Source organism: Triticum dicoccoides, chromosome 5A (genome assembly GCF_002162155.2).
Source record: "Triticum dicoccoides isolate Atlit2015 ecotype Zavitan chromosome 5A, WEW_v2.0, whole genome shotgun sequence".
NCBI lineage: Eukaryota > Viridiplantae > Streptophyta > Magnoliopsida > Poales > Poaceae > Triticum > Triticum dicoccoides.
Window position 1 is genome coordinate 542,352,041 of NC_041388.1, and position 11,782 is coordinate 542,363,822.

General features: G+C 48.4%; 1 protein-coding gene across 1 annotated transcript; it reads left to right on the plus strand.

The window, feature by feature from the left end:
• The first annotated feature begins 8,187 nt into the window (after window positions 1-8,187).
• LOC119302663 (thaumatin-like protein 1) lies at window positions 8,188-9,749 on the plus strand. Its single transcript, XM_037579708.1, has 2 exons — window positions 8,188-9,179; window positions 9,303-9,749. The coding sequence occupies exons 1-2, from the start codon at window positions 8,407-8,409 to the stop codon at window positions 9,547-9,549; spliced, it is 1,020 nt and encodes a 339-aa protein (XP_037435605.1). The 5' UTR covers window positions 8,188-8,406; the 3' UTR covers window positions 9,550-9,749.
• Window positions 9,750-11,782: the final 2,033 nt, after the last annotated feature.

The window sequence follows — 11,782 nt, forward strand, 5'->3', positions numbered from 1 at the left end:
CAGCAGCAGCACAACAGCGTGGTGGTGGTGGAGGAGCATGGTACTCCAGCAGGGCTTCGCCAAGCACCGCAAGAGACGAGGAGGGAGAGGGGTAGGGCTGCACCAAGAAGGAGAAAAACTCGTGTGTATGGCAGCCCAAAACCTCAAGTATATATAGGGGAGGGGAGGGGCTGTGCCCCCACCTAGGTTTCCACCCCTAGGGGTGGCGGCCAGCCCTAGATCCCATCTAGGGGGGCGGCCAAGGGGGGAGGGGAGGCGCACCTGGGGTGGGCCTTAGGGCCCATCTGCCCTAGGGTTTACCCCCCTTCCCCCTCCCTTGCGCCTTGGGCCTTGGTGGGGGGGCGCACCAGCCCACCTAGGGCTGGTACCCTCCCACACTTGGCCCATGCAGCCCTCCGGGGCTGGTGGCCCCACTTGGTGGACCCCCGGGACCCTCCCGGTGGTCCCGATACGTTACCGATAAACCCCGAAACTTTTCCGGTGACCAAAACAGGACTTCCCATATATAAATCTTTACCTCTGGACCATTCCAGAACTCCTCGTGACGTCGGGGATCTCATCCGGGACTCCGAACAACATTCGGTAACCACGTATATCTATTCCCTATAACCCTGGCGTCATCGAACCTTAAGTGTGTAGACCCTACGGGTTCGGGAACCATGCAGACATGACCGAGACGTTCTCCGGTCAATAACCAACAGCGGGGTCTGGATACCCATGTTGGTTCCTACATGTTCCATGATGATCTCATCGGATGAACCACGATGTCGAGGATTCGATCAATCCCGTATACAATTCCCTTTATCTAGCGGTACGGTACTTGCCCGAGATTCGATCGTCGGTATCCCGATACCTTGTTCAATCTCGTTACCGGCAAGTCTCTTTTACTCGTTCCGTAACACAGCATCCCATGATCAACTCCTTGGTCACACTGTGCACATTATGATGATGTCCTACTGAGTGGGCCCAGAGATACCTCTCCGTTTACACGGAGTGACAAATCCCAGTCTCGATTCGTGCCAACCCAACAGACACTTTCGAAGATACCCGTAGTGCACCTTTATAGCCACCCAGTTACGTTGTGACGTTTGGCACACCCAAAGTATTCCTACGGTATCCGGGAGTTGCACAATCTCATGGTCTAAGGAAATGATACTTGACATTAGAAAAGCTTTAGCATGCGAACTACACGGTCTTATGCTATGCTTAGGATTGGGTCTTGTCCATCACATCATTCTCCTAATGATGTGATCCCGTCATCAACGACATCCAATGTCCATGGTCAGGAAACTGTAACCATCTATTGATCAACGAGCTAGTCAACTAGAGGCTTACTAGGGACATGGTGTTGTCTATGTATCCACACATGTAACTGAGTTTCCTATCAATACAATTCTAGCTTGGATAATAAACGATTATCATGAACAAGGAAATATAATAATAATAATCTATTTATTATTGCCTCTAGGGCATATTTCCAACAGTTTTGTCCAACGCCGTAAGTCCGACGCCAAGACCACCTCAAGTTCGGCTACATGTAACACCGTGTACGACTACATATCCGGGACGCGTCAAGTACCACTACCCCAAGTACCACGACGTCCGTCGATCGCCAAGTACCCCTTCATTTCGTAGAGACCGGCAAGTCCGAAGACCCCAAGTACCACGATAACCTCTAAGGGATTCAAATCTGTCAAGCTCCTCTAACGATGACCCGAACGGCTACGAAACGCGTACCACTACTGTCGCAAAGTACCTCTTCGAAACGACCGAGTACCACTACCGTCGACCCTCGAAGACCCCGCGGACGGCAAGTTCCTCGTTGTGACCCCGAACACCTACGGAATGTGTACAACTACGAAACGAGAATAGCTACTTCCACTACGAACGTCCCGAGAACGTCTACTTCCTCTACTTTGCACCGAACGAGAACTGTCCCGATTGCACGCTTCGAAGGTATAACCCCGAGACGACGTCTGTGAACGAATGCATGAGTTGTATGAGATGTTGTTTGGATGTTGTATCCGCCCGTGAACGTTAGTTGTTCCTCCTCGTTGCCACACCGTCGATCCCTGGGAACCCGGTAACCAGGATCACCCCACCATCTTTTGCACGCTCCCGCCACACTTCCTTTTGCACCGGTATCCCTGTGAGCTACCGGATCATTGGAATGTTGTTGTGGCATCATTTTCAGATTCGTTGTTGTGGCACCCCTTTCGTTTCCGCCACGATGACAAATGCCTCATATCTTATCATGTCAACATTTTCATAAATATTGCATAAACTTGCACATGTTATCCGCATCATGATAACAACATCAAGAATGTTAAAATTGTTGTTTGCATTAAATTGCTAAATGCATATGGGGATTTACCGAAATTTTTGTTTGATGTTTCCGGCCCCATTTAAATTGCTTAGATTGTGTCGTTTACTTTTGCTTCATCTCTTGCCATGTTTAACAACATTTAATAGTGGTGGGAATGGGTTGATGCCTTCCCACCCACCCAGGTTCAAGGCATGATACTTGCAATTTGGGTTTGTTGCACCAATTATACTGTAGGGGGCTCCCTTACTGTCTTTCTGTCAAAAAAACATTTAATAGTGTTGGGTACCTAAACGAGATAGAACTAAATAAGTCATGTGGAGTTTTGCCAATATGCAACTCGTTGCATATTGAGCTCCACTTAATTTGTAGGATTGTTTGTGCATTTTGCCATGCCATGCTTCATTAAACCGGACATGCATCATACTTGGTTGTGCATCATGCCATGTTTATGTGATGGTTGTTTACTATGTTGCCTGCTTCTTTCCGAGTTGCTTCTCTCGTTAGCTTCGGTTTTGTTCCGGAGTTGTGAGGTTTCGTTTGACTATGCCCGTTTGTCTTCTTCATGGACTCGTTCTTCTTCCTTGCGGGATCTCAGGCCAGATAACCATACCCTCGAAATCACTTCTATCTTTGCTTGCTAGTTGTTCGCTCTATTGCTATGTCGCGATACCTACCACTTGCTATATCATGCCTCCCATATTACCATGTCAAGCCTCTAACCCACCTTCCTAGCAAACCATTGTTTGGCTATGTTCCCGCTTTGCTCAGCCCCTCTTATAGCGCTGCTAGTTGCAGGTGAAGCTGAAGTTTGTTCCATGTTGGAACATGGATATGTTGGGATATCACAATATATCCTATTTAATTAATGCATCTATATACTTGGTAAAGGGTGGAAGGCTCGGCCTTATGCCTGGTGTTTTGTTCCACTCTTGTCTCCCTAGTTTCCGTCATACCGGTGTTATGTTCCTTCATTTTGCGTTCCTTACGCGGTTGGGTGTTATGGGAACCCCTTGACAGTTTGCTTTGAATAAAACTCCTCCAGCAAGGCCCAATCTTGGTTTTACATTTGCCTCACCTAGCCTTTTTCCCTTGGGTTTCCGGAGCCCGAGGGTCATCTTTATTTTAAACCCCCGGGCCAGTGCTTCTCTAAGTGTTGGTCCAACCTGAGCGATGTCTGGCGCCCCCTGGGCAACCAGGGTCTATGCCAACCCGACGTCTGGCTCATCCGGTGTGCCCTGAGAACGAGATATGTGCAGCTCCTATCGGGATTTGTCGGCACATTCGGGCGGCATTGCTGGTCTTATTTTACCATTGTCGAAATGTCTTGTAACCGGGATTCCGAGTCTGATCGGGTCTTCCTGGGAGAAGGAATATCCTTCGTTGACCGTGAGAGCTTGTGATGGGCTAAGTTGGGACACCCCTGCAGGGTTTTGAACTTTCGGAAGCCGTGCCCACGGTTATGGGCAGATGGGAATTTGTTAATGTCCAGTTGTAGAGAACTTGACACTTAACTTAATTAAAATGCATCAACCGCGTGTGTAGCCGTGATGGTCTCTTCTCGGCGGAGTCCGGGAAGTGAACACGGTTCTTGAGTTATGTTTGAACGTAAGTAGCTTCAGGATCACTTCTTGATCACTATTAGCTTCTTGACCGTGCGTTGCTTCTCTTCTCGCTCTTATTTGCGTATGTTAGCCACCATATATGCTAGTGCTTGCTGCAGCTCCACCTCACTACCCTTTCCTACCCATAAGCTTAAATAGTCTTGATCTCGTGAGTGTGAGATTGCTGAGTCCTCGTGGCTCATAGATACTTCCAAACAGATGCAGGTGCCGATGATACCAGTGCAGGTGACGCAACAGAGCTCAAGTGGGAGCTCGATGAAGATCTTGATCATTGTTTTGTTTCTTTTTTGGATGATCAGTAGAGGAGCCCAGTTGGGACGATCGGGGATCTAGCATTTGGGGTTGTCTTTCTTTATTTTGGTTCCGTAGTCAGACCTTGATTGTATTCTGGGTGATGTATGATATATTTATGTATTGTGTGAAGTGGCGATTGTAAGCCAACTCTTTATCCGTTTCTTATTCAGCACATGGTATGTGTAAAGATTACCCCTCTTGCGACATGCCTACCATGTGGTTATGCCTCTAAGTCATGCCCCGACACGTGGGAGATATAGCCGCATCGTGGGTGTTATAATAACCCCATTTTTGCTACTATTGATAGAGTTTTATCTGCTACTAATTGGGACAGGCACTTCCCACTTACTTCCTTGTGTGCTTTGCCAAGGGTGGGGAGTGACCATGCTCCCATTTTACTAGATTCAGGGGTGGGTGTTTGTAACCCAACTAGACCTTTTAAATTCGAGAAATGGTGGCTTGAACAACCTCACTTCCAGGCCTTGGTTGAAAATTTTGGGCCACACCTTCTCCTTTCCCCTCTGCTATTGACACCTGGCAATTTAAAACTCAACTGTTTAGGAAGCTGGTGACAAGTTGGAGCATTAACATTGAAGCTGCCATGAAGAATAGAAAAAAAGAATTACTTCAGGAATTTGATATCTTAGATATTTTTTCTGAACATAATAGAACTAATGCTGAGGATATCCTCAGGATGAAACAAATTAAAGATGAGATGCATGAGATATGGAAAAAAGAGGAAATTGCCATGTGTCAGAGTTCTAGGGACAGAAAGATTAAAGAAGGGGATAGAAATACAGCGTATTTCCATGCTGTTGCTAACCAACGTAGAAGGAAAAATTAGTTGTCTGTCCTGGAGGGCCCGGATGGACCTGTCTATTCCACAAAAGACATGCTGGGGGTTGCAACTAATTCTATAAAAACCTTTTGGGGTTTGAACCTAAACCTAACATTCACTTAGATGATCATTTTTGGTCTGAAGAGGAATGTGTGACACAGGCTGAAAATACCATACTAGAAAGACCTTTTTCAGAGGAGGAAATTAAGGAAGCCATTATGGGTTCTTATGCTAATGGAGCACCTAGACCTGATGGTCTTTCTTTCTTGTTTTACCAGCGCTTTTGGGAGATTATCAAAGGAGATTTCATGGCATTGGTGAGGTATTTTGAGAGTGGATCTATGGATATCCAAAGACTAAACTATTCTATAGTCACCCTTATCCCTAAAGAGCCAGACGCCAAAAATATGAAAAAATTAGACCCATCTGCCTTAGTAATTGCTCTGTTAAAATCTTCTGTAAAGCCATGACAAATAGGGTTTCCCCTGTGGGTCATAGGCTCCTGTCCCCATGTCAATTTGCTTTTGTGAGAGGCAGATTTATCCTGGAAAGTGTGGTTACTGCCCATGAGGCTATCCACGAAGTCCACAAATCTAGAGAGCCTGGGATTGTTCTCAAATTAGACTATGAGAAAGCGTATGATCGTGTGAACTGGGATTTCCTTGTGGAAATGTTAACATCTAGGGGCTTTGGGGCTAAGTGGATTAGGTGGAACCTGTCCATTTTACAACAAAGTTCCTTCTATGTTAAAATCAATGATGTCCTAGGTCCATATTTTGTAGGGGGAAAAGGGTTGAAACAAGGAGACCCTAGTTCCCCCATGCTCTTCAATCTTATAGCAGGTGTGTTCTCACGCATGTTGATGAAAGCTATCAATAGCAATATTATCTCTGGGATTGTTCCCCACACTATCCCACGCGGGCTCATTTGCTTGCAATACGCCGATGGCACGATTCTATTCCTAAACCCTAAGCCTGAGTATATAAAAAACTTAAAGTGGTTGCTTGCTTGTTTTCAGAACCTCTCTGGGTTGAAAATTAATTATGACAAGTGCGAAGTGATGCCAATTAATATGGGGGGAGAAGATGCTAAACTATTGTCTCAATTTTTTTGTTGCAAACTGGGGGATTTCCCTCTTAAGTACTTAGGGGTGCCTCTGCACTATCTTAAACTTAGGAGGGAAGATATTCAATATATTATAGACAAGATCATTAAGAGGATATGTGGCTGGAAAGGAAGATTACTTAGCTATGAGGCAAAGTTAATCTTACTCAAAGCTTGCATTGCTAGTATCCCTATGTACTTAATGTCTGTGATTAAGTTCCCTAAATGGGTTATCAAAGCCATCACCTCGCAGATGACACATTTCTTCCGGGGTAGTTCCGGGGATGAGCATAAATACCACCTAGCCAATTGGGGCCTAATCTCCCAGAAAAAAGAATTTGGTGGCTTGGGGGTACCCAATTTAAGAGAGTTTAACATGGCTTTGTTAGCCTCTTGGACTAAAAGATACTTCATGGATCAAGATAAAGATTGGGTGCGGTTGATTGATCATAAATATAGAACTGATAAACCTAATTTCTGGAAGATTGTTGTGCCTACCAGATACTTGGTCTTTATCTGGTTAGCTTTCAATAACAAAATTCTCACCAGGGACAACTTGAACAAGAGGAGGGTGGTGGAGAATTTAAACTGCTTATTCTGCAATGAAAATGAAACAGTTCACCATTTGTTCTTTGAATGTGTGGTAGCTAAACAAGTTTGGACTGATGCTGCTGATGCTTTTGGTTTCAATATCCCCACAAACATGACTGAGTTATTTTCCTTTGGAAGATGAATAACAAGAAAACTGTTGTTAACATTGCGTGCATTGCTGCCATTTGGGGTTTATGTTTATATGTATAAGCTCCTTTGAGCTAAGCGTGATCTAAAATTTAACAAGTGAGCTAGCTAGACACTGAGATTATGCTTTCTATTGCAACAAGTTAAATTGACTTGCACGTTATCAACTTCCACATAGCTACGCACCCGATCCGGAGAAAACAACGCAACCACGCACACAGCCTTTGCGCCATGCCTCTGCCTGCTAGTGTTACATTACAAGGGTCGAAGTTGTAATAGGTGCCATGTATGTAAAACAAAATACACTAAAGATAAAGCAATTTCTAATAGGTGCCCTGTATGTAAAACAAAATACACTAAAGATAAAGCAATTTCTAATAGATGCCCTGTATGTAAAACAAAATACACTAAAGATAAAGCAAGGCTCCTATTAGAGCTTCGACCCTTGGGTGGCATGAGCAAATTTTTTAGGGCAGCAGGGACGGCTCAAGACCGCATGAAAACAACTGTTTTACCTTTGCCCCAACAGGTGTCGTAAAATGGACACTCACAAGAAGATAACCGTGATGTATTTTAGGACTACGGTTGAACATGAACATTTTGGTGTTGCAAATTTCGGCAATTTCGATGTTGTAAATTTTGCTCCAAGCCAACATTGATGCCCTAAAATAGAGCATCTATTGGATCAGGTTTTGAACTAAGCATGCGTGATGATGCACGCGCGGCATACAGATACAGGTCACGGGGGATGTCGGCACCGAGCTCATCGGAGAGAAAGGACGTACGCACGCGCTCGTCAGTGAGATTCTGCGGCCACGAGTCCCACCCACCCCACCCGCGCGCGGTGTGTCCGTCCCGGGAACGACGACGAACCCTGGCAGAGGCAGAGGCAGACTGGCTCCCCTGAGATTCATCTAGCTACCAATGCGCGTCGAGCCGTCCACCGAGATTCGCCTCATGCATCTCTCGTGATCCGAAGCAAAAAAAAAACACATAACTTGATCTCATCAATCAAATTAACAAATCATCATTTTAGTCGCTTGAAGTTACTGCAAAGACGTACGAGATCGCAGAGACGGCGTAAAGAAAACAGAGTAAAAACCGCAAGTAATCATGAGTAATCACTTAGCATGTGGTTGCACAAAGAATCTGGCAGGCGACACGGACAACCGGCACTGCCCGATGCTCTCCTCTCTCTCTCTCATGGCGCACAGAGGAGGAGTAGAGGACAACCTGTTGACCGCCCCCGCCACCACCACCGTCCATCACGAGCCTCCAGGTCCAAGTCCACCACTGTCCCCGCTCTCTCTCACGCTAGCTCTCTTCTTATAAACCGGCCGCCACATGGTTGCGGCCGGCATTGCGCGCATACCACCGTCCCGACCTCCATCGAGCTCCTCCACTCCACCTGAATCCATCAAGCAACCCTACTCATCTCCTGATCGATCGACCATCTTGCTCCATCGCCGGCTGCTGCTGCTGCAATGGCGGCAACGACTCGCGGGCTGATGCTCAACATCTCCTGCCTCCTCCTCTTTCTGGGCTCGCTCCTCCCGGGTGCATTGTCCACTACGTTCACGCTGACCAACTCCTGCGCCTACACGGTGTGGCCGGGCCTCCTGTCCGGCTCGGGCACGCCGGCGCTACCCACCACGGGCTTCGCGCTGGCGCCGGGGGAGTCGCGCGCCGTGGAAGCGCCCTCGGCGTGGTCGGGCCGCATGTGGGGCCGCACCCTCTGCGGCACGGGCGCCGACGGGCGGTTCGCCTGCGCCACCTGCGACTGCGGCTCGGGCGCCGTGGAGTGCGCCGGCGGGGGCGCGGCGCCACCCTGCTCGCTCGCGGAGTTCACCCTCGACGGCTCCGGCAGCAAAGACTTCTACGACGTGAGCCTCGTGGACGGCTCTAACATCCCCGTGGCCGTGCTCCCGCAGGGCGGCAGCGGAGAGGGGTGCGGCGCCACGGGGTGCCTGGCGGACCTGAACGGGCCGTGCCCGGCCGACCTGCGGGTGGCCGGGCCCGACGGCGCCGGCATCGCCTGCAAGAGCGCGTGCGAGGCGTTCGGGCGGCCCGAGGACTGCTGCAGCGGCGCGTTCGCCGGCGGGCCCGAGGCGTGCCGCCCGTCGGCCTACTCCATGTTCTTCAAGAACGCGTGCCCGCGCTCATACAGCTACGCGTACGACGACGCCACCTCCACCTTCACCTGCGCCTCCGGCACCGCCGCCTACCTCGTCGTCTTCTGCCCCGCCGCCATGTCCAGGTAACTCGTCCATAAACCATTCGTGCATGTGCATGCATACGTACGTACGCGGCACAAATCTTGTCACGTCCAACAACACATTGCGTACTAACTAATGTTTGGCTTTGCCAAACCGTGATGCAGCCTCAAGTCGTCCGTCGTGAGCACAAGCACGAGCACCACGCCGGAGCTGCCCCACGTCAACGACACCGTCTCCTACCTGGGCCGTAGCCGCGACGCCGGCAGCGGCAGCGGGGGGCAGTACGCGCGGAGCTCGAGCCAGGCGTCGTCTTCAGCGCCGAGCCCCTTCGCCATCGCGGCGGTCGCCGCGCTCACGTGGCTCTGCGGCAGCAGGGCCGGGCGCCACTGGCCGCTACTGTCTCCGTCCTAGCTAGCTAGCGCCATGCATGCCAGCACACGGCACGGCACCGCCCGGCGAGGTGCATGCAATGCAACGCAACAGCCACATGCAGATGGAGCCGACAGTTTGACCTCGCCTCGGGCCGTAGTGGTAGCATCACCTGTATAGATTATTGTAGCGAGTCTGATTTAGCAAGCAAGCAAGCAACGCGGTGGAGAAATTTTTTTGAATCGAGCCGCCACCCAGATCGCAGCAACCAGCTCGCCATTTGTACTTTTTTACTACTCGTATCAGATTGGAGGAGAGAAGGGGACATAGGCCAGGTGGGCCGGTACCTTCATCACATGGTCGACCATGAGCTCTGCAGGCAGCACACTGCAGAACCCAGATGTGGGCGACGTTCCCCATCTCGAGACAGACGTGACATCATCGGGGTCACGAGGGATCAGTGCAAAGGTGGCCGGCCTTGTTGGCTACTGCTTGTCCGTCAGGTCAGGTCAGGTGGTGCCAAATTGCCAGTTAGCACGCGCAGCTGCACTGTGGGAGCTTCAGTCGCGCATGTGTCTACTTGCAAAAAGGAAGAACCATATGTGTCCTCCGGCTCTAGCTAGATAGATTCTGGTGAATCTTGGCCCAAAGTTGCATGTTGCTCCATCTTTTTTTTCGTACGCATCTTCTTCTTCTTCTTTTGATCTGTTTTGTAATCCAAGATCCTATATGTTTTGATTAGATTCTTGTGGAGCCCCTTGTCGGCTCCAAATGTGGCACTCGCAGATCCCCTGCAACTTGGCCTCGCTACCTCCACAGCAACATTATAATGCACATGAGGGCCATGTGGCCCCTTTTGTCAAAAAAAAAAACAACGGTTATAGTGCATGCATGAAAATCAAGCAGATGATAATCTCTGCAACCAATGGTTATTTGTTGAACCATACTCAGTTATATCACCATTACTTGCTTGCTCGCTTTAAGCAGTTATACTAAGCAACCAGTGGGTGTCGAGGGGTGCTTCTAGTTCTCGGCCGTTTGCATCGGCTTTCGCCCGGCTTTCGTAAATTAGCTTGGTAACTCTCTTCTTCATAATTAATCGACAAGGCAAATTGTTTACCTTCATTTCAAACAAAAAGTGCACAAGCAACCAATGGTTACTTGCTAAACCAAACTCAGTTATACTACCACCCCTCCATTTCAAGCAGATGGAATACTTATCTTCTAGACCGTGCAACCTAACTAAAACAATGGAGTAATAAGGGTATCTTTAATAGTTGTGATTGTTAGGCATAATCTTAGGACACCTAATTATAACCATTAAACAAAGAGTCTGCCCACAGAAAAAAACAAAGAGTTAGGAGGTCTTAGGTATTAGATGGGCTTTAGGCCCATATAAATAACAATTCCTAGAAAATCTCAAACGTGTATTGACGGCCAACCCAGTCAAACCCTAACCATATGTCAACATAGAACCACCCTTGAGATTTGTGACTTGTGAGATGTGAGGCATAATTGATATTGAACCTTGCTTCTTAATATGTTTTATTTTGAAAAAGGGTTCGAGACCCCCGACCTGTGCATCATTGTGGTGCACACTATCATTTTATCTTAAAGTTGATGCAAATTATTGACAAGAGGAATACAAAACATAGGCAACTACCTGGAAAATATTTGCAAGATATGAACGCAACACATATGACGAAGTTTACTTCTTCCGCAACAACACCTTCAAGAAGGAATAAACATAATTGTACTTTCGTCGTCTTGTCCGGTTGCATATGACCAGGGCGAACATTTTCATCATGTATGCAGAGACCAACCACTGAAGGCCAGCATAGAACCACTATATGATGCCTTCAACATGGTAACAACGCAACTTCGATGCTGCTGAGCCGGACCAATGAAGGCCAAAACAAAAAATTTCACCCCGGACATGAAGCATTCACAATCTTTATGATGGATCTTCCAAAGTAACGCCAGCCAGTATTACATGCCAGGCCAAACTTGCCCTAGTAGACGTGAACGTCACCATAACCATCGGGGGTCGTCCGTGTTGCGGTGCGGATCTGGCCGCTGTCACTCCATACTGACATGATCACACCAGAAACACCCACCACGTCTTCATGACCGTTACCCCGGCTCCCTCCATGTGATCAGAGGAATATGTATGCTGCCTGATGCCGATGGAAAATCGTTGGTGCACCCCAGCCCCATCAACGAAGTCTTACATCAAGAGCTAGATGCTCACTCATGCCCATTGGAGGTGGACCCC